Genomic DNA, 13,627 nt, shown 5'->3' on the forward strand with positions numbered 1-13,627 from the left:
GGGGGAGTGGGAGGGGGAAGACTTAGGTTTTGGGAGGCTTATATATGCTATGATTCTTAACATGCTATTGCTACTTTGGCTTTGTTCTACTGAACATATCTCACACTTTTCCTCCTCCACAGCTTCCTTCTCTTTCTTTCTTTCCCTCTCTCCCTCCCTGCCTTTCTTCTTTCCTCTTTCCCTCCCTCCCTCCTTCCTTCCTTCCCTCCCTCCCAGTGAGGGTTAAGTGACTTGCCCAGGGTCACACGGCTAGTAAGCGTCAAGTGTCTAAGGCTGCATTTGAACTCAGGTCCTCCTGAATCCAGGGCAGATGCTTTGTCCACTGTGCCCACCTAGCTGCCCCTACATTATCGCTTATGCCCTTTTCCCATTCCACCCTACTTCCTACTGTCATTCTTAGTCCAGTTCAGATATTATCTCTGTCATTCTGTGCCAGGTACTATGTTAGACACAATGAATCAGTCCCTGTCCTCAAGGAGTTTATATTCCTATCAGGGGTGACAGTATATCAGTATAAAACAAATATAAAGTAATGATTGGGAGAGGCACTAGTAGTGGGAAATAATCTCATAAGACTTCGTGTAGAAGGTAGTGTTTGAGCTACATTTTGAAGGAAACAAGGACTTCTAAAGTATAGTTAAGGAGAGCTTTCATTCCAAGCATGATTATATTACAGAATCCAGCAAGTGAAGTTAAAGTAATCTTAAGGTTAAAGTTAAAATAAGGTAACAAAGGAAAATTGTGGCTTCATTGCAAAGGACTTTTAAATACAAAACAGAAGTTTATATTTGACAGTTAAGGCAGTAAGGGGTAATTCGACTAGGAGAATAGCATGGTTAGTCTTTAAGAAAATTGCTTCAGCAGCTATGTGGAAGAAGGATATATTTGGGGGATTTTTTTTGAGTGGGGGGGCAACTTGCCCAGGGTCACACAGCTAATAAGTGTCAAGTGTCTGAGGTCGAATTTGAACTCAGGTCCTTGTGAATCCAGGGCTGGTACTTTATCCACTGTGCTACTTAGCCATCCCTGGGGGATTTTTTAATGGTAGTATTTACTTTTGTGCAATTATTACCCAGTCATGATAGAGGGAAAAATATACTTATCATTGTAATTTCTCCTTTTCTAGGTTTCTTTTACCACCATAGTTGAAGACCTTCAAAGAATGTAAGTAATATTATGTTATTAATATATGTATTGGTTAATATATAATGCAATTTGTATATATATGTGTGTGTGTGTATATGTATGTCTCAACGATTTTTCTTACCTTGCTTATTTTACTTAAATCAACAAATATTTGAATACTCGCTACATGCAACGTCACTTTTTTATGATTTTGGGGGAAAAAGATAATTGTGTATTCAAATTTAACCTTAATGCGTTAAGTTTAGTATAGTTCTGTAGATTCCTATATTTGGTCAAATTATCATACTAGGTTTGACACCAGAATTTTAACTTATTCTTATTTCTAGAAAATGGTATTCTTTGAAATCATCTGAGTAATAAGAAGACCATTTGAATGTTTCCTCTCACATGTTGGTTTTCCAGAAGTTGGTGGTTCTGCTGGAGCATTAAGTTGTTCAAACTTTGGCTCTCTAAAAGGAGAGTAGAGTAGAACAGAATATTCTTGCCCAATATACAAGGGTAGTGGTGCCCAGTATGTGAGGGTAGTTGGTTCAAGGGGTGCAAAATGGTGGTCCATAGGGTTTTAGTTAAAAATCCTTTAATAGCAGTATAAGCAGTATTATTTGTATGTTAAATTTCTCTAGGGGTTCACAGCATGTTTTTGTTTGTGAAAGGAGTTAAAGGAACAAAAACTATTGGGAACCACTTCTCTAGAGCAGTGTTTGCTTTCTTTCTTTTTTTTTTTCCCTTTGGGGCAGTGAGGGTTAAGTGACTTGCCCAGGGTTACACAGCTAGTGTTATCTTTGTTAAAGGCTTTTGAAGCAGCATCACCAAACTCTGATCATGATGATAGGCCCCTTGCAGGTAGTGATGCTATCAATTTGGTCAGGAATTGAAAAAGATGGAGAGAGTGTTTCTCCTCTTTTTTTTCCCTAGAAGGAACATTGGGCAGCTTTATTAATAGGCAGTTTCTACTTATGCATCCTAGTTTTGTTGTTGTTGTTGTGGTGTGTGTGTGTATTATAGTTAATACTCTGTTTCTTTTTTTAAGAATCCATGAAAAGGATGGAAAGATTAAGTCTGTGGAAGAACTCATGGAAGCTGAACTTCTTAAAGTTGCTAACAAGGAGAAAACTGTTCAGGTATTAAGTAGGAGAGAGTTATTTTCTTATCCTCAGTTCACACCATTAACTTTCATTTGTTTGACCTTGCATTGCGTTTTATAATAAGAAATTCAGTCCATTTTTGTCAACTTTTGTGTTTCCATTGTCCAATCTTGTCTGTTTTGTCATTGTAAAGGCTTTGAAACAGGAAATAGAGGCTCTGAAAGAAGAAGTAGGAAATATCCAGCTTGAAAAGGCTCAACAGGTAAAAATCCAGAGCCAGAGCATGATAGATTTTTAGGGTGGTGGTATTATTGATGATCTTTTTCTGCTATGCAAGAAAATTAACATGCATAGATCTTCTGACCTCAGTCAGATATTGAAGGATCATAAAAAGGATTCTTTTGCTTTGCTGTTAGTTTGCCAGCTTTTACAATTTAGGCAGTTCAAATATATTTTTCAGTATTTAGTTTACTTTCATATGCTTTACTCTATGGACCACAAATTAATTTGTAGAATATTTTACTTTCTGGTTCCCACTTTCTGGTTGTAAAATACAACATAGTCGTAGCAAAGTTCGAGCTTCCTCTCTATCTGTAGAAGTTTGGTGAAAGGTTATGAAAGAATTCTTGATTCCCCACTCCCTTGAAGGAATTTAATCTTGGTAGGAAAAAACCAGACAAACAAAAACAAAGCAAAGCAATAGAATACCATAAAAAAAGTATCAGTAATTATTCAGGTCCCTGGAATTTGATGGGATTTAATCTGGGATGCCTTTATGGGAAGAAAAAATTGGTATCATTGCGTGGAAGATCCATGGAAAGGAGAGAAAGAAAGTTATTGGTGTCCTGTGTGTTACAATAGCAATGTGAGAAGGTACTAAGAAATAAGGTTTCGATGAGGGCAGTATTAGGTAAGACAGTGGAGAAAGAGAGTCCAGAATTAGGGAGTCAGATAATGTATATATTCGTTCTGATTCATTGATGAAATTATTCTTATGACTGGAGCAAGTATATTTCTTTCTGGGCCACAAACTTAAAGTAAGAAATGATCTTGAGGTTCATTTCTAGCATTAATAGTTTTTAATTTTATCATTTGGATTTGAAGTGTAGTAGAGGAATAATTTCCAGTGTGATGAAGGAGGATTAAGAATATCTTCTATTTTTCACAATTAGCAATATTTTAAAGTTTTATAATTTTTTTTTTACTAAGGATTGTGGGTTGTTTGTAGTCAGCTACTTTCTTTAATTGTAACAATAGTAATTACTATAATTGGTTTTGGGAATGTGAATCAAAACATCCCTAAATTGTTGAAAGTGTTCCACCCAAAAAGTACACTCAATCACAATCATAGCTTAATAATGTATTAAATATGTTAAATGCATTAATAGTTTGCTCTGATTGTGATTTCTTTTCTTTTTTTAAAGGTATTAGTTGCTTCTCAAATTCAAGAACTTCAGAATTTGTAAGTACCATTTTCTTAACTTTTCTTTATTGTACATTCTCAAATATTATTTTGAAAATTTCTAATGGATTTTGGGCACTTTCACCCTGGAATACTAAAAGAATTTAAAATTTAACATTTTTAAAACACAACTCATATTTCCTGCCAAAACTTCTTTTGATGAAGGATGTACCATTCTTCCAGGTAATCAGCCCACAATCTCTCAACTCCCATATCCAAGTTGTTGTTGTGTCTTGTCAATCATACCTCCACAATATCTCATATCCATATCACTACTCATACAGGTCCTGATCACCTTTTACTTTTGGGGGGGGGGCGGGCAGGGCAATGAGGGTTAAGTGACTTGCCCAGGGTCACACAGCTAGTAAGTGTCAAGCATCTGAGGCTAGATTTGAACTCAGGTCCTCCTGAATCCAGGGCCAGTGCTCTATCCACTGCACCACCTAGCTGCTCCCACCTTTTACTTTTTACTATTGCAACAGCCTAACTGGTCTCCCTACCTGCTGCTAATCCATTCCCTATGTGGCTGCAATGGATCCCTATTGCTTCTAGGATACAAGAATTCTCAGCCTGAAATTTAAAGCCCTCTATAATTTAGCTCCCATTTAGCTTTCCAATTTTACTTCATATAATTCTTCATATTTTCCATTCCAGTAAAACTAGCTTACTTGATATTTCATATCCAAGAAATTCTAGCTCCTGTTTCTGTCTTTTCATAAATGGTCCTCCACACCCCTCTCCACAATGTCTTCTGAGAAAATAATGGGTTTTGGAACGCCTAGAGGCGCGGTGGGGGAGGGGGGTGTCTTGGGGTTTGAGGGGATTATATTAGGATTGATTGGATTGATTTTGCTGATTGACTCACTTGAAGTGGACTTGATTGAAAACCGTACCCACCTGAGAGCCTTGGCTCATGGACTGCCCTCAAGTCCAGTGAACCAATGGATTTGAGTGATGCCAGCCAATTAGCTTGGAGCAGGTGTGTAGGGGCCGCCTCTCATTCAGACCCAGAGAGAACTTCCATTCTCACAGGCACAGGAACTTCCTCTTTTTGGCCTGAGACTCCGAGGTGGTGGCTAGATAGGCTTCTTAACTTTCTGAGCCAGGTGTTCTCTTTTTACTAATACTTGGTAAGCTTCAATAAATGCTTAATGCCCCAAACTGGTGCTAAAGCTTCTAATTTATAAGTAACAAATATATTAGAAACCCTAGCTAATTTTCCCCAAACTTGGGACAGAAATAAGGCAACCACATATATAGTTTTACTTGTCACAGTTTGGAATAGACTCCTCACCTCTGCCTCTATGAGCCTTAGCTTTTTCCAAAGCATAGCTCACTTGCCAGCTCCCCCATGAAGCTTTTCCTGATCACTTTAAGTATGAGCATCCTTTCCCATCTTAATGTTACTTCATATAGATCTTGTATTTACTCAGTAGTGAATATGTAGTGAAACTGCATCACATCTCCCCTTCCATTCCCACAAATGGTAGATCATAAGTTTAAGGTTAGGAAATTTCATTTTTGTCTATGTATTCTCAGAGTCTATATTAGACAGTGGAGTATGTGCTTAATATTATTTACTTGTTGAATATAGAACAATATGATATTTTAAAATCATAAGTATTAATGATTTATGTATTTAAAATTATTTTTAAAACAAGTTTTTAAAACTGAATTTTAGAGAAGTAACATAGTGATAACATTCAGCATAGTTTGATTAAAAAAAAGGTAGTTTTGATTTCACCAATAAGCTTCCACATAGATCTGAAATGAAAATGTTGCATTAAAAATAAAGTCAACATCAGGACTGGTAATCCTATTAAAATAAATTTGGAAATGGAGCACAGTACTTGCTTCCTATTTCCTGGCATTCAGGAGAGAGAGTAGGACTGGGTATGTAGATTTGGGAATCATCCATAAATAGATGGTAACTGAACCCTTGGGAACTTGATTAGGTCACTGAGAAGAGAGTGTTGAGAGAGAAGAGAATGCTCAGGATAAATTCTTGGATGTCCACAGAGTGGGTTGTAAAAGGAGGATGGTACTATAAAGGATACTGAGGAGTGGTTAGATAGATAAGAGGAAAACCAAGAGAGGGACAGTGTCAAGGAAGTCAAGGAAGAAGAAAAGATGGCATGTTTTAAATGAAATTTTTGGGGGGTGGGGCGATGAGGGTTAAGTGACTTGCCCAGGATCACACAGCTAGTAAGTGTCAAATTTCTGAGGCCTGATTTGAAGTTATGTCCTACTGAATCCAGGGCCAGTGCTTTATCCACTGTACCACCTAGCTTCCCCCTAAATGAGATATTTTGAAGGAAAAATACATAGGAATACACTGCAAAATATAATTACTAGATAAAAACTTTTATATAACTCTTTAGAGTAAAATAACATGTTTTATTCATTTTTGTCATTACGGTTTCTTTTGCTATCATAATTTTCATTTTCCTTTTAAGAGTGTGAAAAAAATGCGTTGAGGTTTGAGGGGCCTACATGTAGGCATGGCCTACATTTGTATAAATACGTTATCTCTAACATATCATCTAATTATTAGCCTGTTTTATAATTATTTCAAAATTTAACATTTATTTTGAAAATGTTTTTGAATGAAGAAATACTCATTTGCAAAAATTAATAAGTCTGTGGAATAGATATTGATTTTAATATTTTTTCTTTTACCATTAAAAAAAGTTGTTTGAACATTTTATCTGTAGTTCTTGTAAATTTATTGTACAGATTAAAAGGGAAGGAAGAACAGGAGAATACCATGAAGGCTGTATTAGAAGAGAAAGAAAAAGACCTTGTTAACCGAGGAAATTTGTTACAGGTGAGAAGTTTCAAAATAAAGACATCATTTACCTTCTGAGGCTCTACTCAGGTCCTACTTTGAAACCTCAGTGTGCTGTGAAAGTGTCCCTGTTGACTTTAGAGCACAGCTCTACAGTTGTCTTACCAAGCTAGAAAGGTTTTGAGTGTGCACTTGGTGACAGGATGACTAGGATGAGTTTAGCTAAGTTTCAGAATCTTGACCACCATATTATGGATTCTTGGTTATATTAAATTATGAAGAAAATCTACTAAGGTTTTTGGTGATTTACAGTTTGCATCAGTAGAGGGGATATTGACGCTCATGTAATCACAGATATGTTGAAGTTGAAGAATCAGAATATCAGTGAAACTTACTTTTACTTTTCTATCCAAGGACCTCCAAAATGAAAATGCAGCTTTAAAAGCACACGTTCAGGAAATAACACAACAGACATTACAGCAGGTATGTTATAAATGACAGCTGGGGATTATTCATGGGTTTAGTTAGTTTATTGAATTGGAGAGTAAATGTGTCTTGCTTAAGTTTATTTCTAGGGAAATTATCTTCTGATGAACATGTACATTCTGTTGCCTTTTTTGGCTTTGTTTACTTTTAGCCACCAGAAAATTTAAAGCCAGATTTGTTAGCCAGATGTTGTAATCTTCTCAACTCTTGTAACTGAATGAATCTATTCTTTCTAATAGATTTTGTACTTTTATCCTTAAGTATCTCGAGTTAAACAGTTTTAATTTATCAAGGGCCTTAAGTACCTCTGAAAACAGATAATTATCCATCTTAAATTCAGTAATTAAATGAGATGTCTTCTCCTTTTTGTAATATGTCATGGTTGATGTTGAAAAGTAAATCTCTACTTCTGAATTTTTTCCAGATAAATTTTATTTTATTTAGGTATATAGTATATTTCTAACAAATAATTTTTTTGGTTGTGATACAAAAATGTGAATTTATTTCTTAGGCATCTTCTGCATCACAAATTCAGGAATTTGAAAATATGTGAGTATTTTTTAGCAGCAGACATGTGTAGTCAATACCTTCAAATGTATTTTTCTAGCTTCTCTGAGTTTGCCTATAATCGTTAAAAAATGTTGTTGTGTGATTTTTTTTTTTTTTACCCCAAACCAAGAATTTTGTTTCTTAGTCATGTGAGTTGTTGTCTAAGGACAGGTAAGTACACCACGATTCTTTGTAAAGCAAAATCACATGGAGTATGTCTAGAGGAATTTCTCCCATTTCTTCATTTTTCTTGTATGGTTCTCTGCATGCTTAGCACATATTGGTTTTTAAAATTTGAATGATTGGAATAAAGTATTAAGTGCTTACTGTGTGCAAAGTATCCTTCTAAGTTCTGAGGTAGAAATAGTAAAGACAATCCCTGCTCTCAAGAAACTCACATTCTAATAATGCATGTGTAAGGTTTCAGCTGAAAGTCAGATAGAAAAGTCCCATGGTCCTTAGGGTACAGTGGAAATACAGGGGGCAAATGCCTCTTGTCTAATGTCATTTTCACCGAGAAAATTGTTACCAGTTTATAATATTGAACCATTTGATGTTGGTAACAAGAACTTTCTTTTTGGGGGTCTTTAAGGAGATTGTGATTAAATTCTCCTGAGTATTAATAAGAAGATGAGTTCACCTGTAAAAAAATTTTTAGTTTAATTGTTAAACATCTGAAGGGCATTAAATAACATTTTATTAACTTATGCATTATTTGAAAGTATTTATGTTACTATGTGAGAGAATGTTATTATGTCTGTATGTGTCTCCTGATATTTATGCCAATAGATCAATATAGATGGATATTACAATATAACAGACCCTTGAAATATGGAGGGGAAGATGTCTTTGAATTGGCTAGGGATGTATTATTGATTTTTAAAAAAATGGACAGAAGAATCTCTACCAGAAACTTTGAACATAATCTGAATTCTAATACTTGGTTTTATTTTACGAATTGGTATTGATAATGACTGTTACGTCAGTTGTTATATTGTATGGCAGGAAAGAAGGTAATATAGCTTTTGGGTAGGATTATTATAGAATGGCAACAACATTTAATGTTCTTTTAGATGTTAACCAAGGAGAACCTTGTTATCTTGGTCTGATCAAGCCTGAGTTTTTGGACTAAATTTTGTATTGAGTAACTACCAAATTCCCAGTGCTTTGATAAGCTGTACGAAAGAAGCACTAAGACTTGATTTCTGTTCTCACAAGCACTTATATCCAGGGAGAATCTTGAGAATTGAACTCTAGTGCAAAAGTTTTATATTTCAAAACCTCTATATCAGCTATTAATATATGGCTAAGGTTGTTTAGAAAGTTGTTTCCATCTGATAACTTTTACTTGTATAATATGAAGTGGTGGTGAGTAGTTGCTGTTGCACAGAGGAAATTATGACTGAGAAACACCTCTTAGCTAAAAGTACCATTAGTGATTACTTTTGTGTTTTTGTGTTTTTTTTTTTTTGGTAAGTACTAAGCATCAAATAATCAGTAGCAACAATTTCAATAGATAGTTTGGATGACCTAGGACAATAAGGTACCGAGTTGTACTAGAGAAAGTAGTTGTAGGAAGAATTTGAGGGATATTCAGTGTGTTTGGGAAAAGAAATCCATGGGTATTTCTTATCTTGCACCTTTTTTGTGATAGATTAAGAATTTAATTTTTTTTTCTTCTAGCTTAAAGGCAGAGGCAGATCAAATGAAGTTAATGGAATCTATTTTAAAAGAAAAAGAGAGAGATCTTTGTTACAAAGGGAAACTACTACAGGTGAAGATAATTGATTGGCTTAATGAATTTCTGTTTATGTGAATTTAATACAAATCATCAGTTTATTGTCTTTTAATAGGACGTACAAGATGAAAACAAACTGTTTAAATCTCAACTTGAAACACTTCAGCAGCAGAACTACCAACAGGTACTATCATATATTAATCTTTTTAGTGTCATCTTTTTTCTCTCTTTTTTTTTTGGTGAGACAATTGGGGTTAAGTGACTTGCCCGGGGTTACACAGCTAATAAGTGTCAAGTGTCTGAGGTCTTATTTGAAGTCCGTTGCTCCTGACTCCAGGACCGGTGCTCTATCTACTGTGCCACCTAGCTGCCCCATTAATGTCATCTTAAAGTTGGAAAGAACCTTTGAAGTTAGTCATTTCCAAATTTTGTGAAGTGATAGCCCATTTTTATTTTTAAAATGTGTTTTATTCCTCACACACATTTCATGAAATGACCTATGAAAATAATTTTCTTGCTTATTTTAGTCAGGTGAAATAAAGTTACTATAATTTTTATAACAGATATCAGTTTTGTAAAGGGACTCTTCCCCTTCATTTCTTATCTGTTGGCAAGGCTTGTTGCTTTTAACTCCATGTCCTTTCTCACATCTTTACAACTGCTACCCTAGTTCAGGTGCTTATCACTACGGAGTCAGAGGATCACTGTCCAATCACTTCATTCATCCACTGTATACTAGTACAGATCACAGTCCTCCTGTACCTTAGGGAGTTTTCCTTCACCATCAAATATTCATAACCTGGTGTCCAAACTTCTTATATTTTCATTTAATATTCTATTATTGGGATAGAGGGTGTTGTGAACAAGTTTCAATAAAGTTAGATTGTAAGCTCCATTGTTTAAAACAAGTGGTTTAGAGGAAACAAGTGAGGGAGGAAGTTGGGTTTTAATTTTATCTTGGAGTGGGAAATCTTTTCCTTTCACTTTGATCTTAGAAAAATGATGGTATTAAAATTCTAAGGATTGTGGAAATACAAATGAATTGCATGTGTGGTACTTGCAAAATATGAAATGCTAAATATCATCTAGAAAGCATTGTTTTAACCATAACATTTAAAACTATTTTGTAGATATCTTCTGTGCCCCCACATGAAGAATTGTTAAAAATGTAAGTAAGAATTTTGATTCACTATCTGTCATTCAATGTTTTTGTGTTCTTTTGTGCTACAGGGTTCTGAAATATTTAATTCTGTGTATTTTGCAAACCTGTTGTGTGAAATAATATTCTCTTCTTTTACTTCCTTGTGTGTGTCCTGTGTATGCACTGAACAATTGGCAACTAAAAGGTGTAGATAACTCCCCAAAATATTTTTATTTATATTTTTGAATCACATTTTTATACATTATTTCTTTTTTGACCTCTTTTTACTCCTACATTTTGTTTTTACATCACCTTCATTTCTAATATGTTCTTCCTCTCTCCCTACCCAGTGAGAAAATTCCTTGTTACAGTGGCTAAAAGAAAAGAAGAAACAGTTTAGTAAAACCATCAACACATCAATTTTGTTTGGAATAAATCTAGTTTTATTAATTTAACAAGGATGTGTTCAGTTTTTTAGAGTTCACAATCCTTCAAGCCAAATACAAAGCCATTCTTTGAAGACAAATTTGAAAATATTGGTCATCCTTCTAAATCTCTTATAATCTCTAATGAGCCCTTTTCTGTTCCTTTATTTATACTTGGGATGAATGATGTAAATCTCATTGTTCTGAGCTGGGCTATCCTTTCATTCTAGACTTTACTCTGGGACTAGACTGTCTGGGAAGGGAGAGATAATTAATGTTTTACCTTAGTTAACCTTTCCTGGAAGCAGTTTCAGATTTCTTTTCCTCTTAGTTTCTATGTGGCTACATTCAAATTCTAATTTTTAAATTGAATGAACATATAAGTTTAAGTTTATATCAAATAAGGTAATGGTAATATCTACCTAACTATTGTATTAAAGTTAAGTAAATAGACATTATTATAAAAAGACTTAAAAATAAAGTTTCTCTCCTCTTAAGCTTGTTATTGAGAGTTTAGAATTTATTGAGGATAATAATCCACAGTGTGAATGAATACTTCGACAGAAGTTAACTAAATAGTGACTGGGGCTTTAGCATGAAGAAAGAGTTATAATTGTGGCCTTCCCTCTGCTAGTAATTATTTTATTGTTAGATAAATAGATTATACCATGTATACCCAGTCTCCTCTTTCTCTTTGTCGTTGTTATTGTCTTCCTTCTTGAATTGTAGATGGATTAGAAGAAAATGAATTTGACTAAGTAAAAATGTGTAGTATATAATAATATGAAAGGGAAAGAGATAAATCAATGTCATACTACTTTTGAATATGATAAAACTTTTAAGAAAAGAGGATTTCCATTTTCAAATTGGACCTTGTTTAATTTTGTTTCACATCTTTGAAAATACATGCTTTCTACTAGTGCTACTGCTACTAATAACTGATATTTATATAGCGCTTTAAGGTTTGCAAAGCATAATCTCACTTTTATCGTTCTCTCCCTCTTACTCCCTCTCCCCCAAACCTCTTTGAAGTTGGTACTATTAACCCCATTTTACATACCAGGAGACCCAGTGTGAGGGGTCAAGTGACTTGATTATTGGTCATGAAGCAAATAAATGGCAGAGGTATTATTTGAATTTATTTTCCTGACTCCAAGCCCAGTATTGTTACATTATGTATACCTCTGCTAGTGGCTTAATTTTTTTTTTCTTTTGGTGAGGCAATTGGGGTTAAGTGACTTGCCCAGGGTCACACAGCTAGTAAGTGTTAAGTGTCTGAGGCCAGATTTGAACTCGGGTACTCCTGACTCCAGGGCTCTATCTACTGCGCCACCTAGCTGCCCCTGCTAGTGGCTTAAATGAAAATGGCATCAGCTGCAATTACCTTATCAGATCCCTTTATAGGGGATGCTGTTCATTCTCAACATAAGCAACAATTTTTTGACAATTAAAAATTCTAAGAACTTCCTTTAATCCACACCTACAAATTAGTTTAGTTTTAAGTTAACTTATTTTAGTGGCATGGTGATGAATCTTGTTTAAGATGTTTACTGGTGAACTATTTGAGAGAGTTGTGTTACTTTTTTTTTTTTTTTGGCGGGGCAATTGGGGTTAAGTGACTTGCCCAGGGTCACACAGCTAGTAAGTGTCAAGTGTCTGAGGCCGGATTTGAACTCAGGTACTCCTGAATCCAGGGCTGGTGCTTTATCCACTGTGCCATCTAGCTGCCCCCGAATGTATTACTTTTAAAGCATTATGCCTTTCTTCCCATTGAGAGGATGTGAGAATATCTTTTTTGGTCACTTACTTATTACTGTTTAGGATTTCAGCAAAAGAGAAAGAGGTTACTGGTCTTCAGAATGAGCTAGATGCCTTGAAAAATTCAGTTGAACAACAAAGAAAGAAAAATAATGTAAGTACGTGTCTTTAAAGAAGCCTTTTCTGTACTTCAGTTCTGAAATGCCTTTATTTATTTAGGTCTTTAACAGAGGACAAGCTTTTTTTCTATGTGAAGATTTTTCTATAACCAATAGTGGTCAGTTCTTTTGAATTTGTAATTTTCAGTTATAATCATTGTCAAAGCTCTAATTCTTTTTTACTGGATTTTCTTTTATATTTCTACTTGAAAAACGTATTTTTTCAACTGAATATAAAAAATGATGTTGAAGCCATTTCTTATTTGATTGACCCAGCTTTTTGACACTAAATTGTAGTAGCTATTGTCCATCTTATAGCATTTACTTTTTTTAAGTGAGAGAAATGTATGGCCCAGTTGCAGGACTTAAATTTTGCCATTTGAGTCATAATGGAGGTAAAGGAAAATTATTTAAACTTATTGTTTGGCTGGAGAGTGGGTGAGGTGATACCGTCTGGAATATGTAACCTGGTATTTAGCTTATTCTAATACCAGTCGATTGAGTAGTGATTACTAAATGTAGATTTCATGATTATTCAGGCTACCTAATCGAAGACCTCTAATTAGAATGCAAGGTGTTTTTACCTGCAAAAGGATAATTGCTGATCTCAAATAGTGGGGCAAACATTCTAAAACTATAAGGTGATTGTTATAATGAGTGGTGTGTATGTTTCCTAATGCAATTTAGTGTGTAAAATGTTTGTTATATGCATAAAGTAGTATTTTCCTGCCATCCTGTGTTTGTCAGAATTAGGACTATGAAATGCCCTTTGTGCATGCTTGTAACAATTCTAATAGGAAGGTATATCCCCAAGTTAATTAAGGTGAGCTCATCAATATGCTGTACTTTGTTTTAATTCTTTTTGGATTCTGGAAAGTAACAATTCATATA

At 34.7% G+C, this 13,627-nt stretch overlaps 1 protein-coding gene across 12 annotated transcripts in view; it reads left to right on the forward strand.

Annotated features, from left to right (window-relative positions):
• KTN1 (kinectin 1) overlaps nucleotides 1-13,627 on the forward strand; it is a 136,389-nt gene that overhangs the window by 84,066 nt on the left and 38,696 nt on the right. For 8 of the 12 annotated variants that reach the window (XM_043983219.1, XM_043983223.1, XM_043983226.1 and 5 more), the window contains 11 exons: nucleotides 1,127-1,164; nucleotides 2,177-2,267; nucleotides 2,425-2,493; nucleotides 3,656-3,693; nucleotides 6,430-6,520; nucleotides 6,896-6,964; nucleotides 7,479-7,516; nucleotides 9,200-9,290; nucleotides 9,370-9,438; nucleotides 10,385-10,422; nucleotides 12,642-12,732. In XM_043983219.1, the coding sequence (XP_043839154.1) occupies nucleotides 1,127-1,164; nucleotides 2,177-2,267; nucleotides 2,425-2,493; nucleotides 3,656-3,693; nucleotides 6,430-6,520; nucleotides 6,896-6,964; nucleotides 7,479-7,516; nucleotides 9,200-9,290; nucleotides 9,370-9,438; nucleotides 10,385-10,422; nucleotides 12,642-12,732 (723 nt within the window). The remainder of the gene's footprint in view (nucleotides 1-1,126; nucleotides 1,165-2,176; nucleotides 2,268-2,424; nucleotides 2,494-3,655; nucleotides 3,694-6,429; nucleotides 6,521-6,895; nucleotides 6,965-7,478; nucleotides 7,517-9,199; nucleotides 9,291-9,369; nucleotides 9,439-10,384; nucleotides 10,423-12,641; nucleotides 12,733-13,627) is intronic. The other 4 variants (XM_043983221.1, XM_043983228.1, XM_043983229.1 and 1 more) reach the window with 1 other exon arrangement.

Source organism: Dromiciops gliroides, chromosome 2, assembly GCF_019393635.1.
Source record: "Dromiciops gliroides isolate mDroGli1 chromosome 2, mDroGli1.pri, whole genome shotgun sequence".
NCBI classification, from domain to species: Eukaryota; Metazoa; Chordata; class Mammalia; order Microbiotheria; family Microbiotheriidae; genus Dromiciops; species Dromiciops gliroides.